The 24,673-nt window shown below is 53.5% G+C and overlaps 1 protein-coding gene across 2 annotated transcripts in view; it reads left to right on the forward strand.

Moving 5' to 3' along the window:
* ECE1 (endothelin converting enzyme 1) overlaps positions 1–24,673 on the forward strand; it is a 113,846-nt gene that overhangs the window by 82,146 nt on the left and 7,027 nt on the right. For both annotated transcript variants that reach the window (XM_033433191.2, XM_012534024.3), the window contains exons 5-15: positions 809–930; positions 3,102–3,248; positions 4,407–4,472; positions 5,607–5,798; positions 11,513–11,655; positions 13,237–13,351; positions 17,861–17,971; positions 19,209–19,307; positions 19,762–19,839; positions 21,361–21,464; positions 24,428–24,538. In XM_033433191.2, coding sequence (XP_033289082.1) covers positions 809–930; positions 3,102–3,248; positions 4,407–4,472; positions 5,607–5,798; positions 11,513–11,655; positions 13,237–13,351; positions 17,861–17,971; positions 19,209–19,307; positions 19,762–19,839; positions 21,361–21,464; positions 24,428–24,538 — 1,288 coding nt within the window. The remainder of the gene's footprint in view (positions 1–808; positions 931–3,101; positions 3,249–4,406; positions 4,473–5,606; positions 5,799–11,512; positions 11,656–13,236; positions 13,352–17,860; positions 17,972–19,208; positions 19,308–19,761; positions 19,840–21,360; positions 21,465–24,427; positions 24,539–24,673) is intronic.

Below are 24,673 nucleotides of genomic sequence, written 5' to 3' on the forward strand. Positions count from 1 at the left end.
AGGAAAAGTGGCCAGAGCAGTGGGGAGTTCCCCAAGGCGGGGCGGGAGCGGAGGGAACCGGGGGCCCGGCGGGGTGGGGGTCTGGAGCAGGGCTCTGAGAGAAAGGCCGATCCTCTGTGCCCTGGCTGCAGATGGGACACTGCCCCCACTTGTGCCCGTGCAGGAGCGTGGCCTCAGCAGGTGGCATCCCGGCCAGGGCACCAAGGACAAGGAGAAGGGACAGAGGCTCCCGGGTGTCCCGGTGTCAGGAACTGAGTTGCTGCTTGTGGGGGACGGGAAGGGACATGGCAAAGGGCCTCTGAGTCAGCTCTCGGTCTGAGGAACATGCCCGGCCCCTCTGAGGAAGAAGCGGAGAGTCAGTTTGTAATGAACGAGGCCTTAAAGCTTCCGTCCAAGCCCTGTCTTTACCACAAGAAAGGTTCTCTGGGATCTGAAAAAAAAAATAGACAGGTCTCTGTCCCACGCACCGGGCGGGGGTATCTGGGTCATACGCTAGCCGGCAGGGAAAGCAGACTGTCCTCCCGTTGGGTGGCCCGTGCTGCCAGGCCAGGGACACGTCTGAGAACCCATCCAACAGAGGGGGAGAAGCACAGTCTCCTCTCCTTACCTGTGCTCAGCGAATGAGGAGCCCTCCAGTCTGCCCACGGCGGTCAGATGCCCACCATGGCGGTTCCTCACCTGCACTGACAGGCCCAAGTCCCAGCTCTTGTCACAGCTGAGAACACCGAGACTCCAAGAGGGACTCGCCCAGGGCCACCCAGTGTGCAAATGGGGGTGTGTTGCAAACTGCTCTCCCTTGTCGTTCCAGAAAACTCCACGGCCAGTGTAAGTGAGGCAGAAAGGAAGGCCCAGGTATACTACCGTGCATGTATGAACGAAAGCAGGATTGAGGAGCTCAAGGCCAAACCCCTGATGGAGCTGATCGAGAAGGTGAGCCCCTACGCCCCATCTCCTCCTGCCCCTGCCCCCTTCCCCCATCTCCTCCTGCCCCTGCCCCCCGTCTCTTGCCCCTGCCCCCCATCTCCTACCCCTGCCCCCTGCCCCCCATCTCCTACCCCTGCCCCCTGCCCCCCATCTCCTCCTGCCCCTGCCCCCATCTCCTCCTGCCCATGCCCCCTGCCCCCATCTCCTCCTGCCCCTGCCCCCTACCCCCATCTCCTCCTGCCCCTGCCCCCTACCCCCATCTCCTCCTGCCCCTGCCACCTGCCCCCATCTCCTCCTGTCCCTGCCCTGTACCCCCCATCTCCTCCTGCCCCCGCCCCCTACCCCCATCTCCTCCTGCCCCTGCCCCCTGCCCCCATCTCCTCCTGCCCCTGCCCCCTACCCCCATCTCCTCCTGCCCCTGCCCCCTACCCCCATCTCCTCTTGCCCCTGCCACCTGCCCCCATCCCCCCATCTCCTCCTGCCCCTGCCCCGTACCCCCCATCTCCTCCTGCCCCTGCCCCCTGCTCCCATCTCCTCCTGCCCCTGCCCCCTGCCCCCCATCTCCTCCTGCCCCTGTCCCCTGTCCCCATCTCCTCCTGCCCCTGCCCCGTACCCCCCATCTCCTCCTGCCCCTGCCACTAGCCTGTGCCCCTGGCTTCTGCCCCAGCTCTCAGCTGCCACCAGGGCCCAGCCACCTCACACCTCCAGCCACCTTGACCAGCTGGATCATGGAGTCTGTCTGTCTGCTGACGTGTGTCAGATTGTCTGAGTGAGTGTGTATGTGTGTGTGTGCGTGCACATCTCTGTGTAGGTGGGAATGTCTGTATGTATTTATGTGGGGCTGTCTGTCACATGTATATGTCTCTGGGCGTCTGTGAGTGGGACAAGGGCCCTATTTACAGGGAAGATGTTTCTCTACGTTGCTACTTCCATTTCCTCAGGGGGCATATTTGTGTGTGAGGAGGGGTGTGTTCTGGAAGGACCAACAGAAAGTCTGGGATCAGAAGCAGAGCCCTCCCTGTGAGGAGGGCCATGCTGACCCGGGCCCCCCGTCACCCTGAGCAGAATGAGTCTTCTTCTTCCTGGGCACCTTCCAGTCAGCCTTGGATGGACTTGGGGGTCGGGGGGGCGCCCAAGGCTGGCTGCACTGCCCAGCGCACACAGAAGGGTGGCCATGGGTGTTTTCGGGGGAACTGCTGCTCCCCGGAGGCCCGCCTCCTAGGTGGGCTCAGGGGAGGCACTGCAGCCGGGTGGGGAGCTGTGGGCATTGGGGACGGGACAGCCCCTCTCCGCTGGCACAGGCCTCACGTGCCAGCACGTGCCCAACCAGGGAAGACTGAGGAGATGAAAAGCATCCCAACTCGGAGAGAAACTCTGATAGACCTTAACTCACCAACCTGTTAAAGAATAAGGACCCTTTTTTTATAGGCACAATTGAATTTCTGCTTTAATAGGAATTACATTCATGTGATGGAGTACACAAAAGTGAACAGAGCACAGGAAAATTCTCCTTCCCATCCCCATCCCCAGCTACCTAGGGAGCAGCCGCCATATGTTTTCATGACTGGTCAGAAACCCCTGATGAAGACAGACCAGGGGCTTCCCTGGCAGTCCAGTGGTTAGGACTCTGCGCTTCCACTGCAGGGGGCGTGGGTTCAATCCCTGGTCAGAGAACTAAGATCCCACAAGCTGCGCAACATGGCACGGCCAGAAGAAAAAGAGAGAGGGAGGAAGGAGGGAAAGGAGGGAGGGAGGGAGGAAGAGAGAGAGAGACAGAGAGAGGGAGGAAGGAAGGAAGGGAGGGGAGGGGGAGGGGAGGGGGAGGGGAGGGGGAGGGGGAGGGGAGGGGAGGGGGAGGGAAGGAGGGAGGGAGGGAGGGAAGGAGGAAGGGAGGGAGGGAAGGAGGAAGGGAGGGAGGGGGAGGCAGGGAGGGAGGAAGAGAGAGAGAGAGAGACAGAGAGGGAGGAAGGAAGGAAGGGAGGAGGAGGGGGGAGGGAGGAAGAGAGAGAGAAAGAAAAAAAGAAGGAAGACAGACCAGCCCTTTCGTTTACTCCTGAGGCTCAGAGAGGTCAGAGGACTGCAGAGGGTCACAGAGCAAGTCAGCAGCAGTCAGAATCCACACCCGGTCTCCCCCGACCCCGCCTCATCCCCTCCCCGGCCCCCCTCCCTCCCCACAGCTCGGGGGCTGGAACATCACGGGGCCCTGGGACAAGGACAACTTCCAGAGCACGCTGCAGGTGGTGACGTCCCACTACCGCACCTCGCCCTTCTTCTCCGTCTACGTCAGCGCCGACTCTAAGAACTCCAGCAGCAATGTGATCCAGGTGAGGGGCCGGGAGGCCGGGGGAGAGGGCCAGGCCTGACCCCAGGGCCTGTTTTGAGTTTACCAAGCAGCGCCGTGAGGGCAGACCTGCCCTTGGGCGACAGGCTTCTGGTTTCTGAGCTTGGTTATCTCTGGAGGCTCCAGACTGTGAGATTTTTGCAGGAAAGTTGTGAAAGGGCAGGCTTGCCTTCCTTGGGTAGGTGGGGGTCACTGCAGCACAGGTGAATCTTTGGGGTTCTGACTGGTTACTGTGGGTCCCAGGAGTGATGTCAAGTCCTGGGCACAGCTGCAGTCACCTCCCGGTCACCCCAGCTCAGTCTCTGGCCTTTGTGGCTCTGCTCGGAATAGCTTTGAGTCCACCTCTTCCTGCCAGAGCCTGCCCCAGACTGAGTACCAGCACACCCAGGGGACCCCAGCCCTGCTCTGCCCACCCTCAGAGGCAGAAGCGAGAAACCCGGGTTGGGCCTCCTGAAGGCTAAGTTCCCACCCACCTCTGCCACTCACTCACTGCGTGACCATGGGCAAGTGCCTCGGCCTCTCTGAGATGCAGTTTCCTTGTCAGTCAAATGAACTACAGCAATACCTACTCTAGGTATGTCAAGGTGCGGCCCAAGGCTCTGATAGGAGCTATCAGGGATTGGCCCTCCCTACCTGCCCAGCACCCAACAAGGCCCTCACTGGCACTCTCTCCTTGAATCCTCATTCCAGCTCTGCGGGTTAGATAGTTCCCCTATTTTCCAGGTAAAGAACCTGAGGATCAGAAGGGTTCAGCAACTTGACCAAGGTGACACAGCTGTGAGTGGCTCTGGACTGCTCACCACCTTGGGAAGTGTTCAATGAAGCAGAAGTGCTCTGCGGAGCCTAGAAGGAGTTTAAAGAGGAGGGTGGTTCCGTCTGACCTTCAGAAGGGCCCCAAATCCCCACGGCTGACCACATGTGTGGGAAGGAATGTAGCCCGACATGTGTCTGTCCCCTCGCTGGGGGGCCCATCCCAGGGGCGGCCTCGGCTACCAGCTTGTGCTCCTGCTGGGGCCTGAGCTGCTCCTCCACTGCCATGTGCCTGCCGTCCCTGGAGCGAACAGAGACTGCGTGCAGGTGTGCGTGCGCAGGTGTGCGAGCGCAACGGGAGATCCCCTCTCACCCCCGCCTTTCTCTTCAGGTGGACCAGTCTGGCCTGGGCTTACCCTCGAGGGATTATTACCTGAACAAAACCGAGAATGAGAAGGTAGGTGTGCCTCTTCAGAGAGTGGCTCCCGCCCAGACCACCTCTCTCCATGGTTCGTCCGTCCCCCTCGGTGTTCCCTCAGTGTACACACCTCTGCAGGTCTTTGAAGCTAGAGGAGCATAGAGGTGTCCCTTACCTGGCAGTCCCTGGCAGGGGAGGGGTATCATTTGTCCCCATTCTAGAGTAAGGCTCTTCCATATTCAGGCACCGTGGGCACAGGGGACAGGTGTCATTTGTCCCCATTCTAGAGCGAGGCAGTGATAATGCCCACCTTATACACACATCACCTCTGGCCTTCCCAGTCACCCTGCAGGTACTGAACACCTCTGAACTTCATTCGCCTTATGTGTCACATGGACATTATTTTTACCTGGCCTGTTACAGAGGAGGAAATAAGGCTCAGAGATGCTAAGTGACCTTATCAAGGTCACACAGCTAGTCATCAGTGGTGAGGCTGAGATTCTCATCCAGATCCGCTAACTCCAAAGCCCACACCTTTCCCTCCCCCTGGCTGCCTCCTGTGATGTCCCAGGGAGACCTGGCCTGAGGTTCGTTGACTGTCCATTCATGATTCCACCCACTGTATTGAGCAAGTGGCTACCAAGTGCCTGATGCTGGGGAGATAGTGGTGAACAAGACCAGCTTGGTCCCTGCCCCATGGGGCTTCGAGTCTAGGAGGGGAGGCAGATGTTAAGTAACTAACCACCCGATTAGAGGCATGATGATAAATTGTGAGAAGGGAAGGGTGAGCTGAGAAAGTAACCTGGAGACCTAATTCAAATCTGGGGGCCTGGTAGAGCAGGTGGATCAGAAGTGCGTTCCAATAATTGAGCGATGGCCCAATTGGTGCCTTCCATGTGATGGGCGTCCAGGAGGGAGTGTGGGCTGGGACAGCAGGGACCAGCCCACTTCGGGACCTTTGTGGGCTTTATCCTGAGGGCCATGGGGAACCAGGGAAGGAGTGCACTGCCAAAACCATTCTTGAAGATAGTTTCCAGCGGGTATCCTGGATGAAACCCCCCAGCCCCCTGGCTCCCTGCACAGGGCTGCAGCTGGCCTGCCCCACCCTGCCCCCCTTGTCCAGTGGGCAGTGGGTAGCAGCCACTGACGGATGGGGGGTGCTGGGTCCCACAGGTGCTGACAGGATACCTGAACTACATGGTCCAGCTGGGAAAGCTGCTGGGCGGAGGGGACGAGGACACCATCCGGCCCCAGATGCAGCAGATCCTGGACTTTGAGACAGCACTGGCCAACATCACCATCCCCCAGGAGAAGCGCCGGGACGAGGAGCTCCTCTACCACAAAGTGACAGCAGCCGAACTGCAGGTAGCTGAGCTCTGCTGACGCGGAGGCTGAGGCAGCACAGAACTCAGGATGGAGGGCACTAGACTGGGGTGTTTACACCGCCTTCACCAGACCCTCAGAACAACCCCGTGAAGCAGGGATGGTTGTTGTCCCCAGTTCACAGACGGAACTGAGGCTTAGGGAGTTAGAGTTGCCTGCTGAAGGCCACACAGCCGGAGACCAGCCAAAGCCAGTCTCTTGCCCTACGCCAGGCTGCTTTTCTGCAACCGCAGCTACCTGGGGAGACTCTGTGGTCGTGATAATATTGGCTCACATTGACTGGGCATTTTCAGTCTCTCAAGCTCAAGTACATCAAGCCTGGTACACGATAAACGTGAAGGTTGGGTTCTGATGTCACCTCCCTTTTCCGAGCCGGGAGGTTAGGTGATGTGCTCAAGGCCTCTAGGCTCCTAAGTGGCAGGGGAGCTGGGACCTGGACTCAGGCTTGGCTCACTGGAGCTCTGCTTTTGACCACGACCCCTGGTGACCTCCTGGAGCTGTAACAGGGTTGGGGTCAGACGCCCTCTGCACTGGGTGTACCCATCTGAGAAGTCGATGTCTCGTCTGTAGGTCAGCCTCTATCAAAGCCTGCCCCCTGGTGGCTGCTTGGGACTTGCAGGTAGTGAGTTGATTGCCTGCCAGTTCCTTCTTTCCAGTTCGTGGCATATTGGTGTCCAGCCTTCCCCCAGGCTCTGGGGTCGCAGAGGAATCAGCAGAATGGCCTTAGTCAATCTTCCTGTTTCCTGCCATCGCCCAGGAATGCTCGGCTAGGCCGTGCTTCCCTGCTCGGAAGGATGTCCAGGCCACCTGTGTTGAGGCTTCACTCTTCCTCTGCCCAGCCGAGTCCTGCCCATCCATTAGAGTTTGGCTCATCTCTGCTGCTTTAGGGAAGAACACCTAGGTCCCTACTCCTTTTTCTCTCTCCATCCCTCCCCCCAACAGGTGTCTATGGGGCTACCTTGGGGCCTTGCTCTTGACGTGCTTCCAGGCGAGTAAGGGACACCAGCGAGGAAACAAGCTCAATCTCATTGCCGAGTGCTTTGGACAAAAGAAGCAGGGCACTGGGGCCAGGGGCAGAGCTAAGTCAGGGAGGGTGAGTCTAATGAATAAGTGAGCAGGGGCCAGGCTGACTGAGTATCCCAGGCAGAGGTGCAGCCCACACAAAGGCTGGGGATGAGGGCAAGAGAGCCTGGCCTCCTTCTGGGTCCCCAGAGAAGCTGGCATCGGGGGAGTGGTGCTGAGTGGATTGTTATGGAGATCAGCAGCCTGTGCTGGGCACCATCTGGCACTGTTTTTCCGCTCCGAGGCCAGGAAGTCGAGGGAGATGCTGTTTGTGCAACATGGTTTGGTTTGCTCCAGCTGCCCAGTTCTCAGCCCAGAAGGGCTCCAGCAGTCCCTCTCCCCCCTGCAGTGGCCACGAAGGCAACTGACAGCCCGAGAGTGGCTGAGAAAGCACAGCAGCCCTGGGCACATCTGCCCCAGCGTGGCTTCCAGGCTCTGCCCCTAGATGTCTTTTCACCATTGCTTTTGCTCTGTTCTTCCAAGCAAGCAAGGAAAGGCTTTTCCTCCCTCCCAGCTACAGAGCTCCCAAGGTGGGGAGGATTTTAGCAGAGGCAGCAGCCTGGAGTTGTGTGAGTCCTGGGCTTGGAGTCAGAAGACTGCTCTGGCCCAGCCCCACCGTGAGCCTTGGGCAAGTCACATAACCCCCTCTTTGAGTCTCGGTTTCCTTCCTTGTAAAATGGGCTTTGCTTGCTCATTTACACCTGCTCCGTTGCAGAACACAGAGACAAATGAGGGACAGCCCCTGCCCTCATAAGGGGCAGTGGTTCTTAACTTTAAGTCACAGAATTCTTTGAGGACAGGTTGAAAACTGTGGCGTGTCTCTCAGGAGAAATGGGCATGGTTACGTATAAAAAAATTATATCTAGTGTTTAAAGAAGTCCTGGACCCCTGAAGCCTGGTGTCCTGGATGAGAATCGGCCTGCCCTGCCCATGGGGTTGCATGACAGTGAGATAAGGCAAAGGATGAGATCTCATCTTGTAAACTGACATGCAATTCGAACATATTACAGTAATCAATCTTAGTATTATTCCTGTGTCATCGGTGATGACAGCCCACGTCTCCAGCCCTAAACCAGTTTGATTCATTCCACCCTTGGACAGAGAATGTCTTTTTGTTCCCTGGTTTCTGGAAATTTGGTGTTCTTCCCAGACTCCAGGAGGCTCAGGGAAAGGCGCCGCAGCCTTTCACAGTGTGGTTCTAGGAACACACGGCAGTTCCAGGCAAGCCCCCAGCAGCAGAGTCTGAATTCAGACCCGTGAATCCAACATCCTTGTGTTGCTTCTCTAGGGGCTTGAGGACCTTCCTGTTCCTTTCTAGGACCTTCCACACCAAAAATTGATTGGGAATGAGCCCCATCCTCTGCTCTAAATTCTTCAGCTGAGATAGAGCCTGGGAGCGTCCTCGTTCCTCTCCCACTTTGCAAGCCTACTTGAGCTGGGTGCTTGGTGACCAGCAGTGCTCTTTGGCTGCGGGTGTGGAAAATAGAGCTCATCTGTGTGCCCCAAAGGCTTTGAGTCACAAGTGGAATGTCCTGGTTGGTTAAAACAGCCGTCTCCATGGAGATGGACCCAGGCACTCGGGTTTAAGTTAAGTGTTCACTAAATCAGTAAAGATTGAAAATGTGAAAATCCTGGTATTCAACATGCACTCTGTTTCAGAGTTGCGGGAATTTACCTGCACAGAACACCTGCTCTCCCGAAAGGAACAGGCTTGTGTTAAGTATACGGGGATTTATCATCACCTGTATCTGTACCCTGATCAGAGAGTTCCAATCACCTGCAGTTTAGGAAGCTCTTGTTAATTGTATAAACAGCGACATTTTGTAAACTTGGGGGCTTTGCCAGGAGGTCACACTGTCAGGTAGCTCTAAGTGTTGAGCCCTGTTTGACCATCTCACCTGGACACCTTCAAGTTTTGCAGCCACAGAAATTTGATGGGGAGCCCCAGAGGTCACCTGCTTAAGGAGCTCTTGCCAGGAAGAGAGGGAGGAATGGACAAGCTACGGGAAACAAGAAGCTCGATTTATTGTATAAGCTGTCCCGAGAGGCACAGAGTAGCCCACCCTTGGCAGGGATTTTTTTTTTTAATTTATTTTTATTTTATCTGTGGCTGCGTCAGCTTTTTTTTTTAATTAATTAATTTATTATTTTTGGCTGTGTTGGGTCTTCGTTTCTGTGCGAGGGCTTTCTCCAGTTGTGGCGAGCGGGAGCCACTCTTTATTGCAGTGCGCGGGCCTCTCACTGTCGTGGCCTCTTGTTGCGGAGCACAGGCTCCAGACGCGCAGGCTCAGGAGTTGTGGCTCACGGGCCCAGTTGCTCCGCGGCATGTGGGATCCTCCCAGACCAGGGCTCGAACCCGTGTCCCCTGCATTGGCAGGCGGACTCTCAACCACTGCGCCACCTGGGAAGCCCCTTGGTAGGGACTTTTGTCTCCATTTGAGAGAAAGGCTGCAAAGTGACTTGAGGTCCAGAGCTGGTTCATGGTGGGGACCCCAATCTAGGTCTTCTCCAAAACAGGGCTCTTCCCAGCTCACCTTGGTGCCAGGCAGATGGGGATGTATTGGGGCCAACTGAGCACAGCTCTTCCCAACTCTGTGGGTAGTTTGCAATAGGTCATGGTGGGAATGCAAATTATCCGGCATCACTGAGAGCCAGTTGTTAAATGTTTACCAGCACACCACTGCCCACGGGACCTGCCCTCCGCAGTCCTTTGAGGTCCTTGTTCCCCAGCAGCTGAGCTGCCCTTTAAAACCAGAGAGACTGTCAAGTGGGAGGTTTTTATGGCTGCCTCTGTCACTGAGGACATTATAAGTATTTACCAGCAGGTTATAGATTCATCGATGTCACAGATTGATTTTACGTTCTTAATTGATCTTCCTGTATGAAGGCCATTTATAAGGCATCTCTCGCTTCCTTTATTTGTCTCACATTTTGCCCGTTTTCAAGGAAACAAAGGTCAGAATTTGGAATCAGTCCCAGGACCACTCTTGGGAGACTTTGAGCAGTGATTACAATAGCTCATCAATGATTATAATAGCTAACACTGATTGCTTGCTAAATGCCAGATACCATGGACGTTACAGGCATTTTTGCTGTAACACAGTATATGCAGTCCTGAAAAACCTTGCATCCTGTAAAACTACAGGACTGAAAAGAACTAAAAACAACAGAACATATGGGGAAAATAGGACTAGAGCAGTCCATTCAAAAGTTGTGTAACTTGAGGACATTATGCTAAGTTAAATAAGCCAGTCCCAAGGACAAATAGACTGCATGGTTCCGCTTAGATGAGGTACATAGAGTAGTCAGGTTCACAGACAGAAAGTAGAATGGTGGTTGTCTAGGGCTGAGGGAGGGGGATGGGGGAGTTATTTTTAATAGATTCAGAGTTTCAGTTTTGCAAGATGAACTCTGTGGATGGATGGTGGTGATGGTTGCACAACGTGAACATATTATACTTAATGCCACTGAACTGTACACTTAAACATGGCTAAGGTGGTAGATTTTATGTTACCACAATTTTTTTTTAAAGTTGTGCCACTTGGTCATCAAAACACTCACAAGACAGTAATTGGAACCTTGAGAAATAGCTCGCATGGCTGGAGGCTGCCTGGTGGGAAATGGAACTCCTGGCTGTGGACACAGAGACCCCGAAGATAGACAGATGGGAGCTCTATGCAGTGGGGCTGCCGTTAGGCGGTCCAAGGGCAAGTGCAGCCCTCTGGGAGCTGAGAGTTATGCAAAGTGGCATGTGCCTCTGTGGGGAGGGTTGTGTGCAGGTGCTCCTTTTAAATTATCTTAAAATAGAGCTGACTGGCTTCCTGTGTGGGCATGGGCTGAGCTGAGGGCTTTTCCTCTCTTGCTGGGGTTATCATCCTGTGCTTGCTTTTCCAGATCCCATGCCTGAGAAAGACCTCCTGTGGACCAGAGAATTCTATGCACTCTACTGCTGTTATTCTTGTAGTTACCAATCATACAGAAGACTGATCATATAGAATCTAGTTGATGTTACAGGACCACATGTTGAGTAGAACAGACAGGATTCCTTGTTTAATTCTCACACTAACCCTGTGGGGTGGGTTTTATGATGATGATGAGCCTCACTTTTCAGATGAGATCCCGAGGCACAGAGGGGCTCATCCACTTACTCCAGGTCACACAGCTGGTAAGCGTATGAACCCAGGCAGTTGGCTCCCGATTCTACACACATCCATTGCAGATCCCTCTGAGGCTCAGTTTCCTCATCAGTAAAATGGGGATAATGGTACCTACCGCCTAGGCTTGTCGTGAGGTCCAACTGAGAGAAGATGTGTGTCACTGATGGTGGCCCCTGGCCCTGGAGGGGCTTGACCAGCAGTGGCTGCCGCTGCTGTCACTGTGTCTCCTCTTACTCCATTTCGAGTTACAGTTTGGTGTTTGGTGCCTTACAGTTCTATACGTACAGCGTCCCTGACAACAGCCAGCCAGCCTGGGTTTGACATCACATCTGCCCAGTGCACCGTCAGCCAGCGCCCAGCTCTTTGCTTTGTCTGCGGTGAGGGCTCAATGGCACCTTCTTCAGAAGAACGACCTAGAGTCCTGGGCTCTGAGGAGAAGCAGCCCAGCCAGAGTCACGCTGTCTGCTTCCCTTCCAGGCCTTGGCGCCCGCCATCAACTGGCTGCCCTTCCTCAATACCATCTTCTACCCCGTGGAGATCAACGAATCCGAGCCTATAGTCGTCTATGACAAAGAGTACCTGAGCCAGGTCTCCACCCTCATCAACATCACAGACAAATGGTAAGGGCACCCGGCCAGGACGGGGGCCACACTGACTAGGAACATGGGCCCTGGGCTGGCTCTGTGAGAGGCTGCAGGGTACCCAGGCTCCTCTGCCCGCCAGCTTGGTAGCCTTGGGCATGTTTCTTTCCCTTTTTCGGGTTCATTTTCCTCATGCATAAAATGGGGATACAAATACAGAGAACTGAGTGAAATAATCTGTGTGAAGTATTTTAACACAGTGCCTGACACTGAATGGGACTCAGTAAATGTTAGCTAATAATTTAGTTAATATTTATGATTTTTTAAAAATATTTATTTAGTGGGCTTCCTTGGGGGTGCAGTGGTTAGGAGTCCGCCTGCCAGTGGAGGGGGACGCGGGTTTGAGCCCTGGTCCGGGAAGATACCACATGCCGCAGAGCAACTAGGCCTGTGTGCCACAACTACTGAGCCTGTGCTCTAGAGCCCGCGAGCCACAACTACTGAGCCCGTGTGCCACAACTCTTGAAGCCCGTGCACCTAGAGCCCGTGCTCCGCAACAAGAGAAGCCACCACAATGAGAAGCCCGCGCCCCACAATGAAGAGTAGCCCCCGCTCGCCGCAACTAGAGAAAGCCCACGCACAGCAATGAAGACCCAACGCAGCCGAAAATAATAAATAATTTTTTTAATTATTTATTTATTTGGCTGCATCAGGTCTTAGTTGCGGCACACGGGCTCTCTAGTTGTGGCATGCAGGCTCTAGAGCGCGCAGGCTTAGTTGCCCCCCAGCATGTGGAATCTTAGTTCCCCGACCAGGGATTGAACCTGCGTCCCCTGCATTGGAAGGCAGATTCTTAACCACTGGACCACCAGGGAAGTCCTATGATTTTTTAATTGTAAAGATTTGTTGCAGAAATGTTTTTAACTACAGAAAAAAATTCAAATTACCCAAAACACTCATGTTGATCTTATGGGATGTGTATGTGTGTTTGTAGAGAGAAGCAGGTACGTGAGAGAGAGAGCAAGAGGTGGATTTTCTAATACATGGTTCCTTTTTTCGCCATCATCGTGACCACGTGTATAGTCTGCTTTTCCCTTGACCTTTACCATAAGCACCTTCCCATGTCGTCCCAGACCCTCTGCAGGTCTCATTTTTCATGGCTACATAATATTCCATCAAGTATAAATATGATTATTTACTCACTGTTCCCCACTTGTCAGACTTTCAGGTTGGTTCCAGTTTGAGGCTGGATGTTCACCATAGTGAACACTATATCTATGTGTGAAGGTGACTTGTTTGCAAAGGTGACACCAGCCACAGATGGTTCTCTGTGCCCTGGGGATGGGGGCAGTGAGAGCCCTCATTCATAGAGAACTTGGCCTGGCTGGCCAGAGCTTTCTTCCTTCCCCTCCGATTCTTAGGCCCCCTTTCCCATCTTTGGCCTTCTGGCTGGGTCTTCCCCAAGCATTGGAAATGGCCACTCCTTCCCTTCTTCAGCCCAGTACCACACAGCATCCAGGGTGCATCTCCGTGAGCGCCCCCTAGAGGCCAGTGGGGGGAATGCTGCTGTGCATCCACCCTGGGGCACTTCTGAGCCTGTCTGTCATCTTCTTGCCCCAGCCTGCTGAACAACTACATGATCTGGAACCTGGTGCGGAAAACAAGCTCCTTCCTCGATCAGCGCTTTCAGGACGCCGACGAGAAGTTCATGGAAGTCATGTACGGGACTAAGAAGGTGAGCACCTGCTGTGCGCCAGGCCCTAGAACTCGCGCTTTCCTTGTGTAACTCATGTGACTGTCACATCCCTGCAAGGTGGGTATGATCATCAGCCCCCTCTCACACGGGGACCCCCCCCCAGTAACACTACTTCTTCACCATAAATTTAAAACCCTCGGAGCAGCCCCTGACTCACGGTAAGTACGACACGAGTGTCCACTGATACCATTATCCTCCCAAGCCCCAGACCAGGTGGTTTCCACCAGCTTTATTTTATTTTATTTTATCTTTTAGTACTTATTTATTTATCTTTATTTGGCTGTGCCAGGTCTTAGTTGAGGCCCGGGGGATCTTAGTTGAGGCAACGGGATCTTAGTTGAGGCACACGGGATCTTTTTTTTAGTTGCGGCATGTGGGCTTCTTAGTTGCAGCACGCATGTGGGATCTAGTTCCCCGACCAGGGATCAAACCCGGGCCCCCTGCACTGGGAGCCCGGAGTCTTAGCCACTGGACCACCAGGGAAGTCCCTTCACCAGCTTTAACTGCCCCACTGTGACCCCTGCCCTCCAGTTACTTCCACCTCCCCAAGGAAGTGGAGGTCATTGTGTCGTTCACACGGCCAGCTAGTGCGTGTTCACTGACGCCCTGCCACCATGTGCCAGACTCTGAGCCCAGTACGGAGACACTGAGATGGGGTCTGTGCCCCAGGCCCCCACGTCTGCTGAGGGGGCTGAGAGAAACCGATCAGTCCTCACGTGCTGAGGGGATACACCAAGCCGGGACCCCTGCAGGCAGCTAGGAGCTGCCCCAGCCACAGAGCAGTGGAGGCTGGAGCGCCAAGCCCCCCTACCCCGGCACACCCTGCCCACGCCCAGGACCGCAGCTAGCAAGACCCCAGGGGGCGAGCAGAGCTGGCGCCAGGTGGACTCTGCTCCTGCAGCCCCTCCCAGAGTCCAGGGCAGTGGGCAGAGCCAGATGAGGACTGGCAGAGAATGGCAGCATGTGGGCCCCGGAGTTGATCCTGGGGAAAGTTCTGTCTCTCCCTCCCCTTGTACACCCACCTCTGGCAGGAAGGGGACAGAGGGAGAGGGAGGCTGGGAACAATCCCTGTTCCTGACAAGAGGGGCTTGCTCAGCCACGAAGGCCACCCTGGGCCCGCAGAGAAGGGCCAGGGGAAGAGCTGGCTGCCCTGCCCTCCTTCCTGCCCCACCTGCTGCTATCTTGGACCAACCCTGGGTGAGCGCCTGGGTCACAGACGTGACAAGGCAGGGACTCTGTCCCCTGAATACGTGGTCTCCCAGGAGACTTTATACGGGAAGGGCCTGACCAGGACCCGGGATGGTAGTTACAGAGACGGCTCTGTGTCGGGGGCACACGCCTCCATCATCACTTTATCCCCACCCCGGGTTACAGATGAGGAGACAGAGGCTCAGCGAGGTAAGGGGTTTCCCTAGTCACCCAGCAAGGAAGCAGCCAAGCTCAAATTCACACCCAGGTCTGGATGACTACAACGTTTGGCACTTTTGGCTACTCACTATTAGTGATAATGAATAAACTATATCATCACTGGATGTTTTCTTTTTATAGGCATTATCTCACCAAGCTCCTACAACAGTTCTGTGTCTTGGAAACTGTTATCTCATTTTACAGATGAGGCAACTGAGGCTCAGTGAGGGGAAGGGACTTGTTCAGTCACGCAACTTGTAAGTGGAGTGGCTCTGAAACCCAGCACATCGGATTCCACAGCCCGTACCCCTGAGCTCTGCACCACTCAGCCTCTACTCTGCAGGAACCAAAAGTTAAAATTGGGCTTCCTGGTGGTTGCCAGGGGCAGCAGGTGGGGAGAGGAGAGTGGGGAGTTGTTGAATGGGTGGAGAGTTTCAGATTTGCAAGATGAAAAGTTCTGGAGATTGGTTGCACAGCCAGTAGATATAACACTACTGGACTGTATGCTTAGAGTTCCCGGACCAGGTTCAACGTGCAGCTGCTGCGCTGACTAACGAGGTGCTGAAAGCTGGTGGGACACAGGAAGGCCTTGGCAGAAGCAAGGGCAGCTGGGAGACCCTGGACGTGGGAGGCTCTGAGCTGGGGCTCACTAGATGCCCCGGGGCTGAGGGGGGAAGACACTGCTCATCTGTTTCTCATTCTCTGGCCCTCCCCACTCCCCACCATGGCTGCTTCTGGGTCCAGGCCAGATCTGTCCAGCTTGCGTCCTGCACAACTCAAAGCACAGCCCCGCTGTGTGACCTTGGGTAGTCTCCTTCCTGCCCCACCTGCTGCTATCTTGGACCAGTCTGGGTGAGCGCCTGGGTCACAGACGCGACAAGGCAGGGACTCTGTCCCCTGAACACGTGGTCTCCCAGGCTCTCTGAGCCTCAGTTTTCTCATCTGTTGTTTGGGATCATCCCTGACCTCATCTCACAGGACCCTTGAGAATGGCCTCCATTTGGGAAAACACTTTTAATTTGTAAAGCCTTATAGAGCATCCAGGTGCCCATCCTCATAGGGAGGTAATAGCACAGAGCTCTGGGTCAGCAGTTCTGAGTTTGCAGTGCTTCCTCTAACCATACAGCCTTGGGCAAATCACTTCATTGGATCAGGGAGCTCAGTCTTCCCATCTGTAAAAAGGGGTAACTCATCACTGCCCTATTTACCAGAGGGTTGTCTGGGGTTACATGAGGGAATCCCTGCAAAGTCTGCTGCGAAGGCTACCATACTGCACACCGTGTTCTTCATCTGCAGAAAGGAGCACAGAGGGTACCTGCCTCGTCGGGTTAACAGCGAGGATTCTGCAGGGTAGGGCCCCGCACCCAGTAAACACTTACTAAACATTTACTACTATTGCTGATGCTGTTACGGTTTTTAATGCACCTGTCTCTCCCCCGAATGTTCTGGGCATTTCAGCTGAGCCCAGAGGGCAAGACCTAGCACAGTCAGGGCACAGCAGAACTGCTCAGAGAACACTGGCTGTGTGAGTTAATGAACGCGTGCATGAATGAATGGGTTTACGCGAAGAACCCCCTGAGAAGACAATAAGAATCAGTCCGTGATTCAGCCGTCCCAGCCTGGAGCCCCCACAGAGCCCAGGAGTTAGAATCCCCCTGGGCCCAACCTCCTGTGGGGTCAGGCTCCGCCGGGTCCGGGTACAGCCCGTGTCCAGCTGTAGGCTTTGAAGCTGAGGAAGAGCAGTGGGTGGGGTTGGGGGGAGGAGAGGGGCGGCCAAGTGGACACATGGCTGGGAGAGTTTAAAAGAACTTAGAGGGGCTTCCCTGGTGGCGCAGTGGTTGGGAGTCCGCCTGCCGATGCAGGGGACACGGGTTCGTGCCCTGGTCTGGGAAGATCCCACATGCCGCGGAGCGGCTGGGCCCGTGAGCCATGGCCGCTGAGCCTGCACGTCCCGAGCCTGTGCTCCACAAGGGGAGAGGCCACAACAGTGAGAGGCCCGCGTACCGCAAAAAAAAAAAAAAAAAAAAGAACTTAGCGAAGGCTGGAGTGCCTTTTTCTTCCTTCTTGCCTTTAAGAAAAAATTTTAAAAGGTGTAATTTACACACAATAAAATGTATACACTAAGTATACAGGTTAGTGAGTTTTGACAAATGAAATCACTCCTGTAACCACCAACCCAATCAAGACAGAGAACATTTCCATCAGCCGTTTGTCCAGCGTGCTCTGCACAGGAGGGTCCCTTGCCCGCCATTCCCATCAGTCCCCCCGACCCAGCATCCCCAGAGGTGGGCGTAGATGGGACCACACAACTGTGCGGGCTTCTTTTGCTCAGCAAAACAGCTGTGAAATTCATCCATGTTGTGTACATCAGTTGTTCCTTCCCTTTTGTTTCCAAGTCGTGTGCTGTTGTATAAAAATACCACATTTTGTTTATCCATCTGCCTGTCGATGGGCATTTGTGTTGTTTCCAGCTGATGGCTGTTATGAAGCAGGCTACCCTGAGCCTGGGTGGTTTTTACCACCTGCTCTTCAGGGTTAAGAAGACTGGGCTTCCTCTGCAGCACAGGGGTTTATGTGAGCAGGGCCACCACTTGTGGTCATACGGACTGTCCACAAAGGCTGCCAGGGCAGGGGAGCAAGTGGGGCTGAAGCTAGCGCCTCACCGGGGGGTAGAAAGTTAACTGCCCAAGGCTCTCTGCCACCAGGATCCTTATCCTCTTCCAGGAGGGGCGTGGGATGTGGAATCAGGCACGTGAGAGTTCCGGTGGCTGGGGGCCTCTGGACCAGCGGTTTCCCCTGGCTGAGTATCTGTTTCCTCATCAGCCTCCCAGGTTCATTTTGATGGCTCCGGAGGATACCATCAGCATCTGTGAAGTGCTCTGCAGGAAGTAGTAGATGCCGGTGATTAGGGCTATCCCGTGGCCTCTTGGTCCAGTGCCTAAAATAACTTCCACTGGGTCAGAAAAGGTCTCCCTCAAGTTCTGGACAGGAGCACGGGCCTAGCTGGTGCTACCTCCCAGACAGCCAGGGGTTGGGAAGAAGGATGGGGGCCAAGTAACCCCTCTGACTTGTGTTTTCCAGACCTGTCTTCCTCGCTGGAAGTTCTGCGTGAGTGACACAGAGAACACCTTGGGCTTCGCCCTGGGCCCCATGTTCGTCAAAGCGACCTTCGCCGAGGACAGCAAGAACATAGTAAGTGTCTCCCTGTGCACACAGGCTGTGACATCACTCCTGCGATGGCCCCTCACGAGCCTGACAGCCCACGCTCTGGTCTGCTCTGGACCTTCCCTACCCCAGGCCAGGGCTCCAGCTTTAACTCCAAGGTCCTGTTTTCTAAAGCCTTGAATAATCTGAGTTAGGCACAATAGCTACTATGATCGGGTACCAGGCACTTTATCTGTAGTAGCTCATGTAACCCTCACCGCAGCCCGGCCAGGTTATTCCAGCCATCTCCACCTCCAAGGGGCAGGCAGGACCCAGAGAGGTAATGTTGACAGAGCACCCTGACCTCGAGGGGTGACGGACAGAGGAACCTCATGGCTGAGCACCAGGAGAGAGCCAGGCCCCAGCTCAGATCCTGGCTTTACCTCTTCCTGGCTGAGTGACTTGGGATAATCTCACTCCGTGAACATGGAAGTGGGAGTGTCCATCCTGCCAGTGGAGACTAAATGACATAGTGCACACAAGAGGGCACCTGGCACAGAAGAAGGGCTCAATAAATGGTAGCTGTTACGTCCTTGGTACCACTTTTATTTCTAAGTTTAACTGCATAGATATTATTTGCAGTCAGAGGTTAGCAAACTGAGACTCAAATCTATTACGTGACTGACCATGACCTACCTGTTAGTGGCTGATGCCATCAGTCCCTCTGCTCTTTCTGCTGCCCGACTCCACCTTCCCCTGCCCTAGAGCCTTCAGTCTCCGGGTCTGCTCTCGACGTTATCACCCTCAAAAGCAGCCATTCCTCTCCAGCCCAAGCAGAGCATTTCTGAAACCGCTCCTCAGAACTCGACCTCTCTAGATTTTAAAGCCCAGTCCATCAGAAAGGAATTCTGTGGTCCAGTACATCTGAGAACAGCTACATATTCCGGCATCTCTAAAAAGAGTTGCAGCGCCTGGTACCCAGTAAAGGCTCTGAAAAGTCCCACAGCAAAGAGACTTTTCCAAAGCTTGCCCTGAGTGTATTTGACCAGGGAGCCCTGTTTACAGAAGTCCAGTCTCATCTCACAGGATGTTAGTGTTCAGAGGAACGAGTTTGGGGGAACATGGCTGTGGCCCCCCTCCTTAGCCCAGCACCTTGGAGGACAAGGCCTCGAGCCAGGATCTGAGTTGAGTCTCTGGCCTGGCGTCATCCTTCTCCCTGGGATGCCCACTGCCTTTAGGCAAGTCCAGTGCCCAGACCTGACTGGTTCAGCTGCTGTCTCCTCAGGCCAGCGAGATAATCCTGGAGATCAAGAAGGCGTTTGAAGAGAGCCTGAGCACCCTGAAGTGGATGGATGAAGACACTCGGAAATCAGCCAAGGAAAAGGTGAGGCTGGATGGGTGCTGGGAGGGGTCCCGCACAGAGGGCAGCAGCCTCAGAGAGACGAGGGTGGTTGAAGGAGGGACTAGTTTTATCCAATGAGCGCAGCACGGTTGCTGTCCTGCGTTCAGGAGGTGGAAAGTCCAGCACGATGGAGGGACAGCCTTGAACACATGATCGGATTAACGACTGTATGAAAACAAACTGTGCTAAGTGCGCAAGGGAGGTGTGACCATGGTTGAGATGCAGCCCAGCAGGGGGTGGTGACCAGGGAAGGCTTCCCTCGGGACATGACATTTAGGCAGAGACCCCAAGGATAAGTGGAAGTTAGACAAGAGGAAGGGACGTGAAAGCTCTGAGATGGGAGGAGCTGGGCCGTTTCCCCTTGGCCCAGACCCTGAGCCCGGCACCCACAGAGCACTGCTGGGCGTTCACTGTCCTCTGTGTCTCTCCTGCCCAGGCGGATGCGATCTACAACATGATAGGCTACCCCAACTTTATCATGGACCCCAAGGAGCTGGACAAAGTGTTCAGTGATGTGAGTGGCTCCCACCCTGCCCCCTTGCATTCCTGAATACCCATGGGGACCCCGCGTGGGAAAGGGCAGAGGCTGGGTCTGGGTGGGCCACTGGAGGCACCATGACTGTCAAGACATCTGGAGTTGATGTGCTGTGGGGTTTGGGCATGGACCGCGAACTAAGGAGCCGTTATCTGCTCCTTCCTCTCCTGGGCCAGCCGGTGACCCCCACCTCCCCAGAGCCGCTAGCAGTCAATGACCAGCACAGCACAGTCAGCTCTACTGAATGAGTGGGAAATAACGGGGGAAAACAGATCCTAGAAGGTGTAGAGAGAATCGGTGTCCCTAAAGCATCAGGGGGCGGAGTACAGAGTGGAACCCCTCATACACTTCCCAGACCCCCGAGTTGCCTCCTATCCCCAGGCTTCTCCCCAACCTCCCCAGAGAAACCTGGACCTCTCATTCGGACTTGGAAATGCTAATGGGAAAGAGGAAGAATAAATCCCAAGTGCACATTTAAGCTTAATTTAGGCAACAAGCATAGTTGATACATCCCTGGTGGTTAGACCTTTGGGCAAATCACTCCTTTAAACGGATTGTGCTTCTGCCCCGAAAGATAAAGTTTTATACCTTATAATTGAAATTTGTGAATTCAGGCATTTTAGAAATTGTAATAACCGCTCATCATGGTTATATTTAAAACCAAAGAATATTAAAACTACTTCTGAGAATATGGGACTCATTCTGCAGCCTTTTTCCTTGAGAGTAATTTTAGATGCTCCAGGGTATCATGATATAAGACGAGGGGCTCCTGGAGACAGCCCAGGCAGACCCCACAGGATTGGAGTCATGACCCCAAGGGCCTAGCATTTTACCAGAGCCCTGATGTAAAGCCAAAAAGTCCTAGAACAGATCTAAGGGAGAACCTTGCACCTGGCAAGAGCTGAAAGGCCGGGCTGAGTGGTGAGGAAGGTGTGCAGTAACGCCTGTCCCCTGAGGTTTCACAGATCCCAGCTGGATTTATGAGGTCTGTGCTGGCCAGCGTGGTAGCTACTAGCCACAGATGGCTAATTAATTAAAATCAAAATGAATTAAATGATTAAGTTAAAAGGTTGCACTAGCCACATTTGAAATGCTCAGAAGCCACATGTGGCTGCTGTCGACCGTATCCGACAACATAGGCGTAGAACATGTCCATCATCGCAGGAAGTTCTGGACCCCACTGGACATATTTCCCACCTAAGGCCCTGGCACGGCTGCAGGGGCTTCCTGGTGCCTTGAGACACTGTTGGGTGCTGGGCGGCCCTGGGTGAAGCTCTTGGTGTGTCCTTGGAGTGGGGGGAGTGGGGGGGCAGGCCCCAGCAGGGTGAGGGCCAAGGGAAGAGCCCAAGCCTGCAGCTCTGAGCCCTCCGTTCTAGTCTCTGCCCTGCGGACCAGCCCCCTGACTGCATGGGGTCTCAGTTTCCTTGGTTTTAGAAGACACGGTTTGCGTTCAGGGACCTGAGTGGGCTCTGACCCTGTGGCTTGCTCCCGCCTGTCCAGTACACCGCGGTTCCAGACCTCTACTTCGAGAACGCCATGCGGTTTTTCAACTTCTCATGGAGGGTCACTGCCGACCAGCTCCGGAAAGCGCCCAACAGAGATCAGTGAGTCCCCGGGCCTCGCTGGGAGGGCACGGGCTCCTGCAGGCAGGTATGGGGGCCCAGCTCTCCTTCAGCACGAGTAGGGTGCGGGATGTGACTGTCACGAGGGCCCTCTGAGGAGCGGGGGCGGCTGTTACCCCGCTCAGAAGCCGGGAGCTGAGATCAGCCCGAGTCTGTGTGCCCTTAGAGCCCAGCCTGTTGCCAGACGGGGCTTCGTCCCTGGAGTTGAGCGGGCCTGGCATCACCGCCCAGCTCCACCACTTCAGCGTTCGGAGGCTTTGCTTCGTTATCTGTAGATAGGATGGGGGGAGCTTAATAGCCTCCTAGAAAACTCAGAGGTAATCAGCCTAGTACTAGTTCTCAGACTAAACTCCCTCCATGCCTAAAACGTTTTGCAGGGTCAATCTTAGAGAAAAGAGAAAGCAACTTCTTTGCCTCTGGCTCCCTCTGGTGGACAACAGGGGTTTGAGTTGTCTTCAACCAGGGCTCCCCATAAACGTACAAGAAGGTGGTTTTTGATCTCCAGAATAAGGCACAGGCACTGCCCCAATGTTGTGAATTTATTTGAAGTCTTTTAATTTAGCTTAAAATTTTCCATCTAAAGTTAGTCTCCTACTCATTAATATACCCACCCCTTAATACATCTCTGTGGGACTTACTGGAGGAGACATAGTGACTGTCGAGGCTCTTGGAGAAAATATCCTTTCTGTCTCACTCCACTCCCCACTGGCCCTTCCCACCAGAAAAACCATTTGGAAGCCAAGTGTTTCATTACTATCTGCCATCAGGGCCCCTCCTACACTCTTAAAATCATTGAACCCCCAAAAGCTTTTTTGTTTATGGGAGTTATATATATATATATTTTTTAAACAAATTTATTTTATTTATTTATTTTTGGCTGTGTTGGGTCTTCGTTGCTGCATGCGGGCTTTCTCTAGCTGTGACGAACGGGGGCTACTCTTCGTTGCAGTGTGCAGGCTTCTCATTGCAGTGGCTTCTCTTGTTGCAGAGCACGGGCTCTAGGCACGCAGGCTTCAGTTGTTGTGGCACATGGGCTCAGTAGTTGTGGCTTGCGGGCTCTAGAGCACAGGCTCAGTAGTTGTGGCGCACGAGCTTAGTTGCTCTGCGGCATGTGGGATCTTCACAGACCAGGGCTCGAACCTGTGTCCCCTTCATTGGCAGACAGATTCTTAACCACTACACCACCAGGGAAGCCCTATGGGAGTCATATTGATTTTTCTGAAAATTTTATGAAAAAGAACAATTTTTTTTTAATTTATTGAGAAGAGAGGTATTGTTTTACTTTTTGCAAACTTCTTTAATGTTTGGCTTAATAGAAGCAGCCAGATTCTCACATCTGCTTCTGCCTTCAGTCTGTTACAATATATTGTTTTGAAATATATAAAGAAATTCTAGGACTTCCCCAGTGGTCCAGTGGTTAAGACTCCACGCTTCCAGTACAGGGGACACAGGTTCAGTTCCTGGTTGGGGATGTTCCACATGCGGTGTGGCCGAAAAAAAAAAAGAAAAGATAGGAATAAAGAAATTCTAGCCTCACACAGACATGTAGTTAGAAAAGAGAGGGACCTTTGAATAGGCTTTTTGATACATGTGCACATCCTTCGTTGATACTATACCAAAACGCGACAGGTGTAACTTTCTTAAAGGTCAGTTGCACCGCCCTCCGAAACCATATTCATAAACTTTTCATACTCTGTTACACTAAAATCCATCGGTCTGTCTTGCACTTTGAATGAATCTTTTACCCCGGTATGATTTTGTAACACCGTGCATTGGTCATTGGGAAAACAGTGCTTCACTGAATTTCACATATCTTCCAAACAGTAACTTCTTCATTTTAGAATATCAAAAAAAATCCACCTTTGGTAATATCACTGCTGACCTCCAGAGAGAAGTCTTTAAATGTTGGGCAGCTGTCAAGTTTGTGGTGGCCGATACCAGTTTTTCAAAATTTTGCTTGAAACTTCAGGTTTTTGGAAACCTTGCATTTTTATCATTGGCAACAAATGGTGTCGGTTGTTTTCCTTGAGGTGATGAGTTCACTCTATTCATTTTCAAGGATATGTCTGTCAAACACCAGTCATCCTCTCAAGTACAAATGGTGTTCCATGAAAAAAACAGAAATGCTTATGAGTGGTTCCCATCTGGTCACGCATAATATTTAGAGACTTGTACTCAAGGGTCTAGATTTAATGAAGTTAATAGTTATGCTGCGTCATCAAGGATGTTCTTAAGTGAAAATGACTTTTTTTTTTCTGGTGAAGAACACGGTGACCAATTGAACAGCCGGTACCACCAGCTTGACTCAGCTCTAGGACTCCAGCAGTTTTACCCAGCGTTGCTTTTACACCATCAGTGTAACGTCAACACGATGGGAAAGGCGAATAACATCTTAACATTATTATGAAAATAGTTTGACCTCACAGAACCCCTGAAAGGGAACTGAGGGATTCCCATCCCGCCAGGTGTCCACAGAGCACATTTTGAAAACTGCTGACAAATACATTTTGAGCCTGGATTGTAATGACTTTTTAGTATGTAATGGTCCATTTTGTTCTTTTTTTTTTTTCTGAGATGCTCAACATTTTTTTAATTTTGTATTTGACCACGCAGCATGGCATGGGGGATCTTAGTACCCTGACCAGGGATTGAACCCGTGCCCCCTGCAGTGGGAGCGCAGAGTCTTAACCACTGGACCACCAGGGAAGTCCTGAGATGCTCAGCATTTTTAATAGTCAGTGAAATGAAATTAAACGTAAAGTAAGATTTCACGGTACGCTTGCTAACGTGGCTAAAGTTAATAGTTTCTGGGACTGTTGTGTGCTTGTGTGGCCTGGGGTCAAGGGGAATCCACACTCTTAGGGCTCTGGACACTCTCCAGATGGGCCGTCCCCACCTGCGCTCCCCCAGCAGGCTCTGAGCTTGCCCGTGTGTCTCACTTGCAGGTGGAGCATGACACCACCCATGGTGAACGCTTACTACTCGCCCACCAAGAATGAGATCGTTTTTCCGGCTGGAATCCTGCAGGCACCGTTCTACACCCGCTCTTCACCCAAGTACGCGATGCTTCTGTTGCTCCCGCCCCGTCTCCTCCCCCCACCCCTCAGTGGATCCCCCGGCCCAGCCCGGCCCTGTGGCCCACAGCTGACCCCACGTGCACACCCACCTCGCTGAGAGCTCCTCGTCCCACC

Source organism: Orcinus orca, chromosome 1 (genome assembly GCF_937001465.1).
Source record: "Orcinus orca chromosome 1, mOrcOrc1.1, whole genome shotgun sequence".
NCBI classification, from domain to species: domain Eukaryota; kingdom Metazoa; phylum Chordata; class Mammalia; order Artiodactyla; family Delphinidae; genus Orcinus; species Orcinus orca.